General features: G+C 40.5%; 1 protein-coding gene across 6 annotated transcripts in view; it reads right to left on the minus strand.

Annotated features, from left to right (window-relative positions):
* Window positions 1-20244, minus strand: part of EML4 (EMAP like 4) — a 162849-nt gene that overhangs the window by 28112 nt on the left and 114493 nt on the right. For all 6 annotated transcript variants that reach the window (XM_037405244.1, XM_037405243.1, XM_037405242.1 and 3 more), the window contains 4 exons: window positions 9048-9171; window positions 4337-4486; window positions 2759-2828; window positions 1300-1410 (listed from right to left, as the gene is read on the minus strand). In XM_037405244.1, coding sequence (XP_037261141.1) covers window positions 1300-1410; window positions 2759-2828; window positions 4337-4486; window positions 9048-9171 — 455 coding nt within the window. The remainder of the gene's footprint in view (window positions 1-1299; window positions 1411-2758; window positions 2829-4336; window positions 4487-9047; window positions 9172-20244) is intronic.

Raw genomic sequence — 20244 nt, forward strand, 5'->3', positions numbered from 1 at the left:
AAAACTAAAATCTAGTCCTCAAAAAACTCCTTAGTGATCCGTTTTGTTTTTAACATTATGGAATGTGTATTTATTCTCCTTGGGGGAAAAAAAAAAAAAGTATCCGAGCTCAACAGTGTTATTGGTTTGTTAGAGTGACAGGAATGACAGTACTCCTTTCACATTATTCTGTTTTATTTATGTTACCCCCTATTTGCAGGGAAAAAAAAAAATTATTTTATTTACTGAATGACAGAAGCTAGATATAACAAACCTAGCAACATTTCAATGTTAATTGAAACTGCAGCAAGAGAGTTAAGCATTTTGTTTCCACAAGTCACCCAGCAACACTGAGTTTCCACCCTTGGTGACACTGGGCACCCAGCTGGGCTCTGGGGAGCCTGCTGTCAGCAGGGTGGTGGGACCTCCAGACCGCCCTGCCCACCTCAGCTGTTCTGTGAATCTTCTTCCCCATCAGCAAAATACAGCAGACATTCTTTCTCTGCATTTTTTAATTTTCATACATATTAATTCTGCAAAATCTGGGATGCAAAAATTAGAGTCTGGTTTTTCAGGAGGTCTGATATGTTTCAGCGCTTTGGTGAAAATACAAAGGCAGTGTAAAGATTAAAATATACACGTATTTTACAAAAAGATGGACTCGTGGCCAATTTTGAAATGAGAACTTTAGCAATGCCAAGTCGCACATCTTCATTTACTACTGATTTTTCTGATAAACGTTGCAGGCCAAGTAACAAGACTTTTTTTTTTTTTTTAATGTAAAAGTAGAGGCATAAATTAAACAAATTATTCCTCAGGAAAAAAAAACCCCACAATATAATGTGGGTTTTGTTGGTTGGTTGGTTTTTTGTTTTTTTTTTTTTCATTTCCTGTTGGTGGATAAAAACCAACTCCAGCTGCGCAAGCAGAAAAGTTATCCCTTCTACCAGAACCCACCAAAATTCATCTTCACAAACCTCACAAACTTATTTTTAACATCCAAACTAAAATCCAAGCCCCTCACAAACAAACTGAGCCACAAAACCCCACATGGACTTCCATTTCTAGTTAAGGCTTTTCTTGCCTGCTATTCATTCACTGTGCTAGTTTGTTACCACAATTTTCACATGTGCAGTTTCCAGTTTTTTCCAGCTAGCTCACCCTCAGCTGGTTTTATAAAGAATACATAGACTTTACCGACATGCTTTTAATACCAAAACAGATCAGCTAGACAAGTGCATAAAAAACATCCAGAGATTTCCTTCCTGTTCACATAAGATTGGGTAAATTATTTAGCATAAGTAACTGCACCCGTCTTACCGCTTTTGAAAAATCCAAACACCCCACTCCACGCTCAAAAGTCCCCAGGCCGATAACCTGCAGCGTCACCAGGCTCACCGAGTCCCACACTCTAACATGGGGCTGCAGAGGCTGCATGAAAAAGCAATGGGACAAACAGTGTCATCAACAGGGAAAGCATCATATGCAGACGTCAAGTTTCGTTAAGCAGGAGCTACCTGAATTACCAACGGCAGACTGAAATGCAGGATGACCTGTGTGGATGCTGCTGCTAGATAGTGTCTTGAAGCTCAAAGGTGAGAGTCTAGATACTCCTGCGCCCTGTGTCTGGGCTACAAACACGTTAGCAGTGCTGCTGAGGCAGGAAATTACGTATGGTGGCATTTGGTAGTTGTGAAAATAAATCTTTGCCCAATTTAAGTCATTGAACAAATAATGAAAGAGTCCTCTTGCATTTCAGACCCCAGATCTTACGCAACAACTGAAAACAATGATCAAACCTTCTTTTTTTATATATGAAGTAGGAAGAAAAAATAATTTAAAAAAATAAACCCTGGTGCACCAAGTCCCCTAACCATCACCAACCACTCAATGAAAATATCCATAGCTGTATTTCATACAATCACTATCCCAAACCAGCTTAGCTTCATAAATGTGAAAGAAACATGAATGAAATGGGAATTAAGTTGGCTTAAGGACAGCATTCACCACAGAAAGTGACAATAAATCATCCCACTGATGGAAAAACAAACCAACCAGCCCTAAGAAGAGTCAACAGATGTTCAGTTGAAATCGTAACAGCTATACAAAAGAATCAATTTCTTACAAAATCCATGAAATTCAGCTGAACATCTGAGTAAGGGTTATATTTAACATGCTCCTACACCTCATAGTATCTCTTCCTCCCACTTTTTTTTCCCCCCTCTGTCTATAACTTCATGAAGATAATCCAATTATTCAAATACTGACAGAATTTGCCAAGAGCCAGGGACAAGAGCATTTAAACACACCTGCCCTCGAATGAGCAAGTTTGTAGGAAAGCTTGACACACCTTCCATGAATTCTCAAAGTTGGTTTCATCTTCCACAAAACCTTAAGAGCACAGTGACCCACAGAACTGGGGGCTTGCTCTCTGCGGGAAGACTTATTGAAAGAAATGTGACAGAAATGATATGGCCTTATAAATTGATTACAAGCTTTGTGTTTGCTTGCAGAATTAAAATTGAGTTTCCTGTGTCACAGACAAAAGACTTTATGAGCTTCTGCTCTTTTTGATTCATGTCTCAGTGCTTAGCTGTTACTGTCTTTTGCTAGAGATACAGGCTGTTACCTTAGAAACAGCAAAATATCTCAGTAAACGTGGTGCATAAAATAAACCGCAAACAGAAGGTGATAATGAGATTTAAAAAAATAATAATCCAAACACTTTTTCCTGATTTTCAAAACAAGGATACTACTACTCAACAGCTCTATTACTTACCCTTCCATCTTTATCCACTCCAGCTAACTGTCCTGTTGCAATTCTAATTTTGTCTGGATGAACTGCAAGACTAAGACAGACAGAAATATGACTTGCTTTTTGCTGTCATAGGTCTTCAAAACTGAGAGGTTTTTTTTGTAAATTTTTTTTCTTTCTCAACAGAAGCCCATGAAGACACTTATGATCCTAAATCCCACTTTCAATGAGACAGCTTGAATGCTTTTCATCAGACTATTTCATTACACAAGGTACTGATGTAATGTGTATGGCTTTATGTGATGTACATTACAAGCCATACACAGGCTCTTGTGATGGCTGGTGGTGCACAGCCAGGAATGCCAGAAGAGCTGCCTCCACATGGGCACTGGCAAATCTAAGGTTTGCCCTGTATTGGGAGTCCACTGCAACAAAATACACACTGTCTCATGATGAGCTTCCTACACGCAGTTACGTGCCATATTTATAAACACTATGGCATGTTTTATGCCTAAACCTACAGATAGCAGGAACCTAGGGAAAAAAACAGCGGAGAAGTTGGCTGAGGGCTTGTGCACCCAGGAGTCAGGGATTACTGCCACCTGAAACGAGTTACTGATGTAATTGTACCTGTGAAGTTCTCCGGTATGTGCGGTACTAGTTTAAGTAAAAGTCTGATTTTGCTTATCACATATTGCTTTGAAGCTGATGGGAATAAACAGATTTCAGAGTGCACATCCTCTTAGTTAGTCCTAGCGATTTTTGACTGACCTTCTTATTTGCTTTCTCTGTAAAATTACCAAGGTGAAGAAAGCCATCAAAACAGGAAAGGGGGAGCAGGGGGAATCCTGAATGATGGACACCAAACACATTTGCAATTCGGTCTAGATTTTTGAATGAAAGTGAAGAACACAAGACTGACAGCATTCCTCCCACAGGGAGCAATTACAGTTATCAAAGCACAGACAGGAGAAAAAGAAGTTTAGATGGCAACTCTGCTCCATTCAGGTACGGTAGGGAGCTTACATTCACCATTACATTATGTGCCCTACTCTTCAAACTACCATTGTAAAGTCAGCAACTGCCTTTACACCCACAATGATGCTGGCTTCAGTTTCCTTGCTTCTCTATTCTGTTTTGCAAACATCTTTCTGATTTCCGAGACAGTCTTAATGGGTGAAGCATATATTAAAAAATGAGAAAATTATTCCTCACTTTTCCATTTGGTTTTCTAATTCTCCTTTAAGACCACAGCTTTACCATACTGCTTGTAAACAACTGATTTAGAATTAGGCTGCAAACAAATTTTAATTTCTGGGACATCTATTTAGAGTAATTTACGCAAAGATCCTTTATCTAATCTGGCACTCTTAGATTGCCTACACATCCCGTTGTTTTACATTTAAGCCAGAAATCCTAAAATAGCATGGACTGCTCTAGCACCATCCATTTGTGCAGTGTTTACTACTGGGACTGATGAAATGGAAAATAACTACAATTACGATGACATTAATGAGCTCATACATACAGTAGGAGAGAATAAAAGAAAAATTATTTCTGCATTATTACACACATACTTACATGCAAATGTTATATACTAACCATTTAACACAATCTGTATGACCCAAGTAGTGTCGCTGAGTTCTCTCCTCATAGTTAAACAGTACCACCACTGATGCTATGAAATATACAATTTCTCCGGTAGGAAGGAGGTAAACATTGGCTCGACAGTCTCTTCCACGATACCCATATCTATGTGTATTTTTTTTTAAAGTCAAGGTTTTCATAATCACTGTGTACCAGGAAAAAAAAACACCACCCAACTTTTTTTTTCTTAAAGGATTCTTGGGGACCTTTCATGTCAGCAAATGGCCTCTATGCTTTTCTTCTGGAACTACAGCACAATTTCACTAACAGTTTAAAAAAACAAACCCCACACAGTTGGACTTCAGGAAACCAAATCCCTTAAAAAGTGATGCTCATTGACATTAAAAATAAAATATATATGGCATACTGAAGTAAAAGAAATGTAGTGTTATTATTTTCAAAGCCCTCCATGTGAAGTTTCATTAAGGAACAGCAGGACTGGCCGTTCTGATTTAACATTTTTCACAGCAACAGAGCTGTGCATCTGCATTCCAGGCACCCGAGTATTATTTTCATTTGGCCTTTTAAAACAAGCATGTGAAAATTCCTAATGCCCTTCAGAAAAAGGCAAGCTTCTGCACAGCAGCTGCCAAGTTCAGGAAATATTTCTTTAGACCATTTTAGAGTATTTTTAAAACAAACAAAGCTCAAAAGGAACTGACACAGTGAAAAATACCCTATTCAAATCTACCCAAAATACATAAAGGGATGATTTTTGTAGGAATCCTGCATGACGCCAAATGACATTCAGAAGTTTTACAGCCTGCAAACCACCCTTGGTTAGCACTAATCAAACATTATTACAACTCGTTATTTCTTTGAAACAGGTGACATTTTCTTCATCTAGATTCCTAACGTGCCTGTCTGCCTGTATTTCTGTTCCCAGGGTCACTAGGTACAATTAATACCGTAACTCAGACTTTAACAGTAGCTCTGTAGCCTCAAAAAAATAGAATTTTCCTGTTACGCCCTGTGCTTCAGAGAGCTTTCCACTTCATTGCCAACTAAGGCACCTGCAACAGCAGCGAAAATACGGGAAATACATTAAGCAACTTTAGCTAAAGGATTCCAGCCTTAGGTCCTGGTTAACCAGGTAAGCAAAAGGGAAGTCAAAGTCCCACATGGAGAAAGCTAGATGGATGAAGCTGGCCCTTCCTCATAAATGAAAGCAGGTGCAGTAGTCCAAGTTTGGGAGTATCTAAACTGACCTCTCCTAAGCTGACAGCCTGGCCTCTATTCTTGGAAAAGGACTACTTTTCCACCAACAATCCACACACATTACCACATTCAGTGCCACCCCCCACCCTAAAAAATCCCCCTCCCACACTACTCTTCCTCTTGCGGTCCCACTCAAGCCCAGGGCTGCTGTACCACAGGGACACTTGCAAAATTAAACACATGCTGTAACTAAGCAATGGTTCAAAGAGAGACACTGCATTCTGGTGTCAATTAATCTCTTAAGAACATGGAAAACGAAATAGATTTTTATATTGCTGTCTTCCATTTATTACAGAAAAACACAATGGCTCCTCTGAAGCAGAGGTTATGCACTGGCTTGCTTAGCAAACGGTATCGAGGGAAATGCTGATACAACCAATGCTGAGGGCGGAAACAAAGGGATGCTTCTGTTTCTCCTGCATCACTATTTACTTTCCCACTAAATTTTTCTCTTCTTCTTTTAACCACCGATGGAATAAAAATAAACTCCAGAACTGCCTTTTATTAAAAACAACAACAAAAAACTAAAACCCCAAACACAGAGACACATAAAAAAAACCCCCAAACTAAAACAATCAGACCACTGAACTTTCAAAAATGATGGGCTACAAACCTATGAAAATATTTTTTCTATCTTGAAGCATCAAGAACGCTTCTCAGCGGAGAAAAGCAGATCTTGTTAGACTGCTTTATACAATAGGGAATGTATTGATAAGGATTTAGTAAGATTGACATCTTTGAACATTCATCCTAGAAAAAGCATTAAAGATTTATGCAAACCTGCCTTTCCACAGTAGAAATCTGCCATGCAAAGCTAAGGCTAAATATTTTGGCACCCACCATTGAACTCTGGCATTCACGAGGCTGCAAAAAACGGTCACGGTTTCTCAGTCCATTCCTTTCCTTTACCCCTCCTACATAATAAAGTACCAAAGAGCAGCTGTGTTTTCTAGGACCGTGTTTTTTTAAGAGCATGTAAAGGAACAACTTGTTTTGCAGAAGAAATTTTTTTGCTTTCTTCATTGTCCATCCCAAACTACCTTGAGAGAAAATGAGAGGGACTGTTGCTTCACACCCTCAGAACAAAGCTTGCTAATACAATAATTGACTGTCTCTCTCCACAGAAAAAGGGATGACGAATTTGATACTTAGTTTCCCCTAAATCTCAATATTCATCTTGCAACGAGACTGATGTTTCAACAGGAAAATTCAGAGATACTTGTCTTCATATCAGGAACGTTTCTCACCAGTTACAAGGACTGTTTTGTCACATTTGATATGCTGAAGAGATTTTAGTTTGGGGTTCTTGTTCTTTTTAATTGCCTAAGAATAGCCATGGCCCCCATGAAAAGTGATCCCCTGTACACCAGAATTCAACAGTATATTTACCACTGGCTTCAATTATTCTTAGACAGAAGAGCACCAGTGCTAAAAATAATCTTATAAAACAGAGTCAGAAATGCCCTCCAGAAACCGAGCTACTGTATACTGGGAGAAAGAGTATAAAGTCACTGCTTGTCCACAGCAGCACTGACTGTGACCCTGTAGCTGCTACAAGCCCACTTTGCTGTTACTAGAAATGCCAGATACACTTTAACCAGTTCCGAAGTGCAGTAGGGAAGACTGCACTACAAAGCAGGGATACACAAATTAAATTATTTAAATTAAATCACTCATGAACCAGACATAGTAAAGAGCTCAGACTTCCCCAGGAGCTACTTTATCTTGCCAAGCAGCTTAGGCATTTCTTCAATGGGAAGTAATCTGCAGGGCAGATAAAAACTAAGTGTGTTTTGTGAGTCTACAGTACTGGCTATCTAGTGGAATATACCTGCAGGACACAGTACATCTGAAAAGGACATCTCCTTCCCAAACCAACCAACTGAACAAAGAAACAAACAAAGAACCCACCCACCCCAAGAACCCTTCTGTTTTTGCTGTGAGGTTGATCATAGCTGATCAGCATCTTTGAAAACAGTAGTATCAAAGGAAAACCCAATTACAAACAAACATCCAGAAGGCAGGAGAATTAAAGGTGTTCAAACAAAAACGTATAGATCGAACAATTCAAGGCTCAATTGACCTTTCAGTTGCAAAACACCTGACATTACTAAAATATTCTGTGAACCACTATCCCCACATCTTTTTAATAAGGGGTACAGGTTTCAGTTTGCCTTCACATAGGGAAGTTACAGCTGGCTTGCAGTTTTCTTCCCCTTGCTAAACCTGTGCATGAAGTACAAGATCTTCTGCTGCTGTATCTTCCTGCCTCCAAAACTGAAGAACAATTTTGTGCAACTTCATAGAGACCAATATCAAGCCTGCAAATTTTACTGCCTTTTCCTCATCGTTTTCTTCACCATCCTATCCAGAAGATACCCTATGCTCATAAATATACTGGTCTGATTTAGGATAACGTTTCCTTAAACAGATCCCAAAAATATACGGACAGTCTGTTTAGACACTAGATTTATTTACCTTTAATTAGCCCTCAGCAGGAAACTGGTTTAACTTGAACTTAAGGCCTTTGGACATTAAATAAGTGTGTCCACATCGGGATTTGCACCTACTTAACTGAGGGTGTGATTTCATGATCAGTTTTCATCAGTCCAAACTGCTCACTGCTGCCGAAAAAGTAGATCTGATCTTCATCCAGCATGCCTGCTTTCAGCAACATCAGAAGGATCAGACTTGAGATTATGACACCAACTCAAGTGCTGCCTAGATGTGTTATTTTACTGAAACGCTAAAAAACTTACTTAATCACAGCTTACTGAAGAATCTGCCGAGATGGGGGGTGGAGGGGGGTGGGGTGACAGGAAGACCCAAACTTGTGCAGTAGCACCTCTCTTACAATGAACTTAACATCTGAACCACTAAGCCTGGAGAATTGTCAGCAGTCACACCAACTCCGTTCTTCAAATGATAGATTTATTTCATGTATTTAATGCAAACTGGTCCCCAAGAAATTAACCCCCTTTGCTTTGAAGCTGAAACACAGCAGCAGTGCAAAGGATGGCTGCTTCTGTAATCCTCACTCCATAGGCAAGGACAACAAGAAATGCAAGATCTTTCATAGCTCTAAAGCCTCCTAAAAATGAACAGAGATTGAAAAACTGAAAACTAACAATCTGAATGCAAAGCCTACGTTGATATATTGGGGGACATTTCTGAAACTCTAACTCTCCAAAGACTTTCACACTAAAAATAAATTGCAATTAGTTTCAACAGCAAAACAACAAAAGAAGTATGTCTTTTCTTTGCTTACATATTTTGCAGCTTAAAGTTGTACTATACAGTAGCTACAAACCATTTCAGTTGTTAAACTTTCTTCCGCCACTGTTAAGTAATTTTTATCTCTGAACAGAGAAGACACAAGACCAGATTGTAAAGGGAAGAAAAAGCAAGACAAAAGGGAACATCAAGTAGCTACTGATATTAAGGATACACCCACTCCAGTTTTAACTTTTCAGGAGGCAGCTCTGTCCTAATATCATCATAGTTTTCTACATCAGAAGGAATGAACATTGTGATCGGGCGGCCTCGCATGAACATCTTGATATATTCTCCCTCTGTTGAAACAAAAAAAGCATATTAGTCATGTGGCAAGTTTACACTACAAACAAGCACAGAAGAAACCAGTAATAAAGTACAGAGATGCAAATAACGCTTGTGATAAAACAATTATTTTTGAATTGTGAGCTTGGTAAAGGCTCAGTTTTTTGTTTTGTTTTGTTTGTTTGTTTTTTTTTAAACGGAACACTACACGTGAGCGCACACACACAGTGTTAGTTGAATTTGTGATAGAACAAACACAGCATGTAACATTTTAGACATGCAAATTGAATTATAAAGGCAAATTTACAACCCGAATCTGAAACTGAATAAGCAGTCACGGAATCACAGGATAGATATTTCAGGTTGAAGGTGACCTCAGGAAGTCTTTAAGTCCAACCTCTGGCTCAAAGCAAGCTCAGCCATGAGTTCAGACTAGGATGCTCAGTTTTGCCTCGTCCAGTCTTGAAAACTTCCAAGGATGGAGATGACACAACCTGTCTTGGCACCTGGCTGTCTGCCAGGACCCCTAGGACCTTTCCAGCAGAGCTGCTCCCTGCAGCCCTCTGTCCCCAGCCTGTATCCCTGCCAGGGAGTTTTCTTTCCCCCCTGTGCAGGACTTGGCATTTGTCCTTGCTTAATTTTGTGAGGTTCCTGCAGACCTATCCCTGCAGCCTGCTCAGGTACCAGGTTGGTAGCTCTACCCTCCAGCATATTAATGAGCCCCCTGGTCTGCTGTCTTGAGAGTGTGCCATGTTGACCACTCCAGGTCATTGCTAAAGACGTTAAACAGGAAGGGTCCGAGTCCAGCCCCTGTAGGCTCCACTGACCACCAGCTGGTTCTTTCACCCACCTAGCTAAACCATGACAGCCAAGCTAAGATGTAAGGATGCTGCAGAAGAAAAGTGTCCAAAGTTTTGCTGAGGAATATCATCTGAAATTACATATCATCACAAACTAATACACTAACCTGAATTACTAATTTACTGAAATCGTTCCAATTGCACGCTATCGCATATTGCACCATATCCTGAAGAATGGAGAGAAGCAACAGCTCCTAATGACTCCAGCTGTGAGACTGTCTATAGCTGTGACAAAATACATGCGTGTCCGTTGGAGCATCGGAGCACCTCACAAACCTTTAGGAGTTCCTTCTCAAGGAACACGAGGTTATTTTCCACCAAAGAAAACTAATTACTGAGTAGCTGAGTGGCTTGGTCAAACACATTAGCTAGCGGTTGGAAGGTAAGCGCATCTAGATTTAAGGAATACATGACTGCAACTAGTGTATTAGGTGCCCTACAGGAGTCTTCCCTCCACACTATGACAATAATCATCATCTGACTTCAGAAGACCAGAAACCCGTTGGAGACTTTAAAAGCCTTTATGTCCTACTCACACGGCAAAACCAGCACTGTAGTGCCGTTTAACTGTTGTTAAATCAGGCCTCAAATCCACCAGAAGTAATGCCAGCCTCCAACGCTGCTGACACCGCAGTTTGTTTCGAAACGCACGGATAGCAAAGGCCCAAGTATTTCGCTGATTTCACATCCAACGAAATGGCAACCTATCACTTTTCAACTTCTTCAGTTATTAAGACTCATTGTTAATGTAAGCGATATCACAAACCCAAAGTGATATAATATTCTGCTGTGAGTCTGGGACTCTGACATTTTTTTTTATGAGTAGGGATTTGAAAATCACAGCAGACAGAGGGAAGTCAGAGTTTCAAACCAAAATGAAACAGCCGAATAGGACTGGAGTAAAATAGCTGTGAATGAGCAATACAGTATTAAGAAATCTCTAATTGCATTCGATGCAACCAATATTGAGCTCTAAAATTAAGACCTTTAAACAATTACTATTGTATTTCTTTCAAAAGGCAAACATGAGACACACTTTGCCTTAAATGCCCAGGGAATGCTTGTAAATAATTCCCCAATTAAATGTAAGATTATTACTCAGACGGCATGATTGTGCAATCTATGTTTTGCATTCCATAGAACATCTAAATTTGAAAATAGGAGAAACTCAGACTTATTCCCACAGAATTATAGCTTCACAGCTCAAGTCAAACTTGGAGATGTAAATTGGCAAGAGAAAGCTGATAATTTCAGTGTCAGCAAAAGCAACGTAGACTCCAAAATAGTCTCTTGCTTAAAGAAAACATTTTAGAAGATGCAAAGATCAAGAAATGAAGTTGTGAGCAAGACCAACCTTAAGCCAGAGTCTCTACCCTTCTACAAATATGAAACACCCCTAACTACACAAACTGCAGAAACATGGTGTCTTACCGCCGTCAGAAGAGAAAGAGAGAGGAAGAGCCTGTAACTATTTTCATCCAAAATTATAAAGCAGTCTTGCACAAAGTTTGGAAATGAATTCTTGACGCTCAAGGTCTTTCTTCTACAGCCAGGTAAGATAGAAGACTGACAATCATCAGTCTAACAGAAAAATATAGTGAATATTTCAGGTTATTTAAAAGAAATATTTCTGATCATAGAGGATTTTATCAGAGCCGGGTGAAATTCTGTTGAATACCACCCCAGCTCTGAAAACACTAGAAAGCACTAACTTTGAATACAGCAGTGATGACCCTAGCACACAGCAATGGCTTGGACAGCACCGACACATCCAGGAAAAACCTGCGGTGACCAAATCATATAATATATTCAGTAACTCCCCCTAAGTTTGCATGGTTTTAACACTGCTTGTCACAGCATTTCCCAAACCTAACTAGGTCAATGAATCCACGCACCTGAACATAAGGCGGTTACAAGTATTCTACTATGTGCATGATACTCACTTTGAGGATTTCACAACATATACGGCTTAATTTGTCAAAACATTCTGTTTTTCTCCTTAACAGACAGTAGTTTGATTTAAATAGCTTAACTATTTAAACAGGTTTTTTTAAACTGATGAAACAGATCACAGTTTATCAAATTTAGCAACGATTATAAAATAAAAGACATGATTAATGTGACTCCTTTACCACTTTCAGTGTACTCAAGTCAACCTTCTGAGACCAACAATTCATTTTACTTGATTTTGTGTCGCTTTCGACCCTGACAGATTTACTCTGTGCTGGAGACAAGAAAAGGGAATTTTTCTGTAACAGTCCAAATATAACAGAAAACTAGTGCAAAACCACCACACGTTCAAAAACTATCCCTGAACACAATTTGTAAAAATTGAGCTATGTAAAATTAGCATAAAAGTTTTTCCTTGTTTAGAATATTAATATCATGAAAGCTGAGCCATTTAAGTCCAGCACCAATGGAACAAATACTGAGAAGATCAAAAACAGTTCTCCCACTTCTTTCTAAGAACAAATAAATATACCTCCTCTGAATGAGAACCTTGTGAGTCCCTCCACTGACAACACCAGAAAACTTGCCTCAGATCAAAGGACAAAGAAAATCACTGCCCAGGAGCTAAATTAGAAGCAATAGTTATTTTACCAAATGTGCACTGCTTAATTGCAGTGCTGAGAAAAGCTAAAGATTGGTGTTGTCACTAGTTTGACACAAACGTTTAGATAATTACTCCAAACTAGTAACACATCTCAATTTTCCATCAAAATATTTTTAATAGTATTTTTCTCTGTAAAATACAACAACACCGGCCAAACCCAACAGTAACGTATTAATGACCTTTCTATCAAGATCTGGCGCTCACACCCTTATAAATTAAAACACAGCGTAGCCTGAAGGTATTTAGAAAAGACCACTGGTTTGTGCAAGTCAAATTCTTGAGTTAACACTGAACTTGGCACTTCTGGTTCCACAAGACCAGTACAAAACGACTCCAGAAATGTAGGATCACATTTCTCATCGCTGCTTAGAACAGTGGAGACAAACTGCAACTCACATACATACAGATGGAGGCAGTTGTGCCTGTTGGACTCTGCAGACAAGAGATGGAGTGTCCAAGAGGAACTCAGTCAGGTCTTTGGCCAGAAGGGAAGAGGCTCTCCTGGAGCTCAGGGAAAAAAATATCTGCAGGGCATGCAGATACAAATTAGCTCTCTGAACTTCCCCACTGAAGAACAAACGTTTTTGCTTTTATTAGCTAGCTGTCACATTGAAGATACACATTTAACACACTTGTTAGAGGGGCACAGGCTAAGTATAACTTGATTCAGTCTCTCCCTACAGAAGAGGAAGAATTAAAAAAAAACCCACCCAAACAACTAAAGAGAGAATCCACTGAAAGATTTTTGCCTAAGACTAAATTTCCTTTCATCAGAATAACCTGTAGGGGAGATACAATATTAATGTAAAAATCTTTTGAAATACTAGAGAGTATGGCAGCATATCAACAAAGACATTCTCAAACAGCAATTAATTGCCTGAGGCCAAATTCTTGTATTTGCAAGTTAAGAAAATCAGTGATTTAACTCTTTCATAGCATACTGGCTCAGCTGAACGCTCAGGACCATTAGACTACCTGTTTCTTTCCTGCATTCTCACTACTTCCAGGTACAAAGTAGTATGTCAAGACTATTTTTTTCCTCACATATCTGTTGGAGGAAATTGGCCATCTCGTAACAGCAACACATAGGTAAGGGAGTATATGGGAGATAGAAGTTTTAAAGGAAGGGGGGACACAGACCCCAACAAACAAGAAGTCCTCAACAGTTCTGGTATCTACCAGCTGAAAACAGTAGGCATGAAAGTAAAAATTCTTTACCCCATATAAAGTGATGCTTGGACCCCACCACCCACTGTGCAGAAGCATTTCAGGGGTGGGGGGAGGTGGGAAGGTGCTAGAAGGCATACCTGAAAGGACCTGGGCACTTGCTAAGTTAACGAATCTGCAATGGCAGACATCCTAGAAACTCCTTCAAATATGGATCAAACCAATCCAAAAGTACAATTGAAGCTCTGTAAATAGCACACTCAGGTGCCAGGGATTACCCACACCACACAAAAAGAAACAGCTCAGGCCCAGGGTTGCTGCAAAAAGCAGCATCAAGTGGATGCAGTGCTCCGGCTTCAGGGGACAGCTCTTCACCGGGAACAGCTGTAGCTGCTTTTGTGCAGCTCTGAGCTCAGATTCACAGACCTTGCCAAACTCCTCTTGGCTCCACAATAATTCACCTCTGGAGCCTCAACAATCTCTTTGCACAAGTGCCAGAGGATGCAGGACCAACACTCCCAATTTTTGCTCCCAGGATTCAGGCTTATTAGCCTCACAGGGGAGCCCCCTGGGTGTGCTGGAGCCAAGCAAACTCCACGTAGGTTTCAGCTCTCTCTGTGGGATTCCCAGAGGACTGAGGAAATATATTAACTCAGCCCCAAAGATGCAGAAACACTTGATCTGACTACACCATGATTTCACCAGTCAGCTGAAGGGGCACAAAACATCACTCGGGAAGAATGACACAAAGACAGACGCAGCGACAAGAAAGATAGAGCCTAGCGACTCGGTGAGGGCCCACCTAAAGGTGGATTTGAGTGCTGATCAGCCACGAGGCTCTGCAAGCCCATGTCATGAGCTGGAGGAACATCACAGCTGAGCCCAGCCCAGCTCAGCCCAGTGGATGCACATCGTGTCCCCCAGTGCCCTCTCTGACCGACTGAAAATGGGAGTGATGCAGGCAGAGTACTGCAGCACTGACTTCGGTCAGCAGAGACTTGGCCGTCACTGGGATACACAGAAACACACTGCTGATTCTGGAACACCATGTGAAAACTTCCTTCTTCTAATAGTTTGGAGCCCTCAGCTCCCAGGTGACAGTAAAGCATAGCCAGGTCGTTCACTTTTTGTGCGTGCGGGCTGTTAACCTCAGCTCAGGTCTGCCCATCTGCGGCCCGAAAGTCCATTATGTGAGCATGAAAACAGTGATCATGCCCTTCCTCCTCTCAGCCTTCATGTGGCAAAAATAGAAATGTCCAGCTATTTAACTCTCTTTTTGTGTGATAAGGTTTCAGTCTGTCTCCACACCACCACAAAATTTACCTTGTTATGACTGTGGGTGCTGTAACAGCATGCAGTGTTACAGAGAACCCATCAGGGTTTTGATGCATTAACATTTTCCATAAGGCTGCATTTCTCCTTTAGCATTACTTCTGATAAATCCTGGGATTGCATTTGTGTTTTCCTAATAAGTGAAATAAGCTCAATCTTTGTATGAATAATTAGCATCTCACAGCCCTCTTCCTCGCCATTTACTTCTAGCAAATAACCAGCTAAAACACTGCCAGCAACTCCTGCATATATGATTTTGAATAATTTAATTTTGTCTTATACTAGTCCATGCCTCAGGAGCATCTAGGTCTTACTGTACTAAGATCTCAGCTTCCACCATATCAGTACGGTCTCTCAGTTTCATGTCATCAGTGAAATTCCGTCAGTGCTCCTACTTTCCTGTGTTAAGTTCATTAGTGTAAACACTAAGCCAAATAGGTCCCAGCAGGCTGGAGGCAGATGTTAGCAACTGGAGTATCTACTGCAGGTTCTCTGAGAGTTTATAGCCTGCTAGAGAAGAAAGGAATAAATACATCAGTGAAACAAGGTGCTGCTACTGAGAGGGAGGCCTAGAAGCCTGCCAGATCTGCAAGGAAACAAGTGCATCTTCTTCACAGTCACTCTAAGCCAGCGCACTTACCTTGCCTGCAAGGAAACTGCTGGTAAAGCATGCAACACCAAGAATCCAGGACTAAACTAGGGGCCAGTAAAAAAAATTGTAGACAAACAGCAGACAGTGGCTGAAACTTTTCTGCAAAGCCTCGTTGCCTCAAAAGGAAATTTCCATTAACATAAATAAGCTTTTAATCAGGCCTTATACAAGAGAGGAAAAAAGGGGGAAATAAAGAAAAAAGGGGGAAATACAGAAAAAAAAAAGAAAAAAGCAGCACAAAGGTTAACAGTAAAATTCAACTTCAAACAATGCCTATTAATTCACTCTTGGAAGAGAGTGTAAAACCCAGCAATTCCGGGAAAGCAAGCAGACAGGTAAGACCGATGAAAAACACGGCAGGTGATAACAGAGAGCAAAGATAGGGCAATATAAACCACCTGAAAGGCTGGAATTGGCGCTTCTCAGCACAGACTCATGCAATGACACTTAGGCAATTTATTACTTTCTGTGAATCATATTCTTAGGGCAATATGCGAGGTTTTCAGAGGACCATAATAATAAGAAGTGAAAGGAGTAGTAAAAAAAAAGAAAAAAAAGATCAAAGAAGCCTTTGTAGATTAAGTCAGAAGTACTTACAGAGAAGAGCAATTCAGGAGACATGAAAGCTACTGTTTAGATCCTTCTGAAATTTGAAGACAGTGACATAAAAAACCCAAAATCCTCCTGGTTTCCAAAAAATATGCATCAAAATGAAATTCTCAAGGAATACACAGGAGTCTCCTAGAGGCTTGTGAGAAGCCCTCATCTTCGATTACTGATTTCGTCAACAAAGCTAGACAAAATATTAGAAGGACGTATTTTATATCACACTTTTCCTCATTTAGGCAGACCTTGAGGTAGCCCCACAAATCTGTGCTGTAATACTCTGCTCTTCAGCTAGCAAGTGTATGCATAATGGAAAGTCTAATGAGTAGATTTTATATATAAAGTCTATTTTTATATATATATATACGCATACATACACAAAGTAGATAATAGTGACTAAATAACAAAATTATCTGGTTCTCTAAATGGTCATAAATTTAATTCTTAAGAAATCATTACAATAATCTTATCTTGCAAGTTATTAGTGACTATTTTTTAATCGGTCCCACCCCCCCTAGTTTGAAAAAGCAACATGAAGTGATGCATCAAATCCCTCAGCTCAGTTCTACTTGTGTTTAGCAGCTGAATCTTAACTTTCAAATGACTTCCAAGCAAATGATAAACCCAAAAAACCTCCAACTAGCTTGGCCAAGGAGAACTCTAATAATATACAATAAACTACCACATCCAGAGTACATTTATTCATCTGTCTTCACCTTCTAGTTACTTGACCAGTGAAGTTATGCTTTTTAATACTACAAATAGCTTCTTTCCCACAAGCTTTCTGCTTTCAGGCCTGTGTCCAAGAACTCTGTAGGACCACTAACCTGAGGGACAAAGGCTTAGAAGCCTGTTTCTAATTTAAACTAGTGCTAACAGCACAAAGATGAATACAATCAAATTCAGCCACCATACGCAGACCATTACATTTGAAGAAGGAATTCAAACACGGCTGCAGGTTTGCCGTCTCTCACCCTGAGCGACGTGTCAATGCTTGCTGAACCTGACAAGCCGACATGCACTGACACTATCGAGCGGTGCTGCAATGCAAGCCACACAGTCAAAAAAAAGCAGATGAGAGATTTGCCTTGGTTTGGAATGGTTTTACTGCTTTGCCTTGTGATTTTTTACTAGATCTTTCGTTATTAGTTTTATATAACTAGGCAAGTAAATCATAGTTAAACCCCTGCTTTCGCATGTACCAGGTGACATTAAGAATCTAGGTATTAACCAACAGTCACCATCTGCATTGAAATAATTCCAGTTTAATATTATACTCTAGCTTTTTATTAAGAAAAAGGACTCAAAAAGGAGTGCTGGACACAAGTGCAGTAAGACTGCATCTAAATGCTCCCTTCTTAAATAAAATCATGACTTCAAGAATCCACGACCAAAAATCCCAAATACCAGTTTCTTTTTCTGACAGTATCTGTGGTTTTTACTGCCAAGCACTGTGCCTGAATGACAGCAAGCAGCCCAATAATAATGAGATAAACAGGATCTCCATTTGCCCTCAGGTGCGTAAGCACCTTCAGTAAGCATGTGACAGAAAATCTGTGTCTGATGAAAAAACCTGATCTGTGGTGGTTACTGAATGTTGCACACTCGGTGGACAGGGCACACTGTCAGCAGGGTAAATTTTTCCATTGTGTGCTTCCCAATTGCTCTGTGAAGCTAGAACTATAGTACTAGTATTAAACTAACAGAAGAAAAAGTACTGGAAACTAATAAAGTGCAATCTAAAAAGAAACAAACTTAGGAATGCAGTGAATGTTTTTCATTAATGCTTTCACATATGGTTTTTATTGCCATCCAAAAACATCTAAGTGTCTCTTATTACTTTATAATAAGTGAACAAGTGATTCATATGCAGAGCTGCTATCACTGAAAACCAAACTCAAACACAGAACCTCAGTGAAAAAAATTACCTTTCCTCTTAAAATAAGCCAGGTCTTCAACTTCTGGGTATAAAAATACAAATACTTTATGATTAATACTTCAAAAATGTCTCTGCTGAAGTGAAAAGCAAGATGGCTTTTATAGGCAATTATAAACACCTGCTGGTAAAGGATTTAAAACAGTAACTTTAGTTAGTGTCCTTTTAATGCTTAGTAAGCACCTGTTCATTTCACCCACAGCTTTACTGGTTTTTCGCATAATTTTAATACCTCCTAGTACTGGATTTTATTGTAAAAAGGTTGTCCTGGTTTACAAAGCTAAACGAAGAAGTGTTCAAAAATAAGTTGAAAAACCTAAACCCAAAAATCTCTTCATCAAATATATGGAAGTGTGTGTATTTCCCTCATTGCACTGGCATGACCGAAGTGCTCCTGTCTGCATTACCTCTGCTTCAGCGTGTACCCAGCTGCATAAAGCCAGGACTAACCTTAACGTGGAGCAGATGCAGCTCAGCCCAAGCGGGAGCGAGAAAGGCACAGAGGGAACAAATGGGTACTGAGGCAGAAGGTAAGTGAGTAACACCGGTAACACACGCGGCCTGGGCACGGTGCTACACAGAACCTGAAGGGCTGCCTGGGGGCAGCTGCAGGGGAGAACTGCCTGGGTCTTGCTGTCACCCACATGCAACACCTTCAGCATGCTCTCTGGGGACTCCACACCAAAGGCGATTCAGACGTCAAAGCTAATGTCTTTCACTGCTGAAGCTAAGGTCCTCACTCGCTCCTCAAGCCTTTCACTTGTACAGCTAACACATGCTATCAACAGAAATCACAGTGAATGTGCACAGATGGTCACAACACAGATAATACTGCAGTGACTTCTGCTGCTCAAAAAATAAGATGTGCAAAAACATATTTCTCTATATTCTGTGGTACTGCACTATACTGACAGGTTCCAAAGCAGTTTCTTTAACAGATGAATCAAAAAAAGGAAACAAACTGATTCCAGGATGTTCAAAGCTACACAGAATTGTCATCTTCCATCCCGTTACCCCATGCAAACACCTTCTGCTGTGATAATTCGTGGTTGCACTACGTTTCCAAACTTGTTTCATGTGTGTATAAAGACAACGTATCTATGTAGATTTTCTTTGAAGCTTGACAGTTTGCACACCGGCAGTCTTTCCAAGAGCCTCCTTCACACAGGTTCTAGGAAGCGCACTGACACAATTGTTAGCAAGGAGGTGGGTGCCGGGGGTGGGGGGTGCGGGGGGGGTGGGTGCGCAGTGTTTCACACACAGCCCACTGACAAGAGCAGTTCAAGGGAGCTGCTGTAACTTAATGAACACCGTGCTAGAGACTGCTCGGGTCTGGCAGCAAAGGCTGGCAAGCTACAAGGGAGTGTTAAAGCAGCTGTAACTTTTCACACCTTTGGGTTGCAGAGCAGGAAGGTCCTGCCCAAGCGGCATGAGCAGAGGCTACCCTTCATCCCACCCTGCCTGAGCCAACTCTGTCCAGCTGCACAGGATTTACCTCCACAAACCATGTTAACTGCCTGTGCCATGCCAACCTCCTGACCCACTGAGTCAGGGTGCCAGCTCGAAATTGGTTATTTACGTGGCAACCAACAAGTACAAACCAGGCTGAAGTCAGCTGCCCTGAACAGGACATTGCACTACACAGAACCAGCTGAGTATTGCCAAACGTATACTGGAAAGGATGGAGGGACCCTCTGCAACTACAGTAACTAACAGGTGGTTACTTCTATGGCAGTAAACGCAACCCAAAACCTAACAGACCTTACGCACACACACAGACACATACTCAAAAGGCTGTCAAAAGATATATTCATTGGTCCATAAGAAACAAAAAACAAAACCCAAAACTTTGCAGGCTAAATCCTGCTAATTCTAACTTCATCCATGTTAAAGGCAGAATGACGTTCTGCCACTATAACA

Source organism: Falco rusticolus, chromosome 12 (genome assembly GCF_015220075.1).
Source record: "Falco rusticolus isolate bFalRus1 chromosome 12, bFalRus1.pri, whole genome shotgun sequence".
Classification (NCBI taxonomy): Eukaryota; Metazoa; Chordata; class Aves; order Falconiformes; family Falconidae; genus Falco; species Falco rusticolus.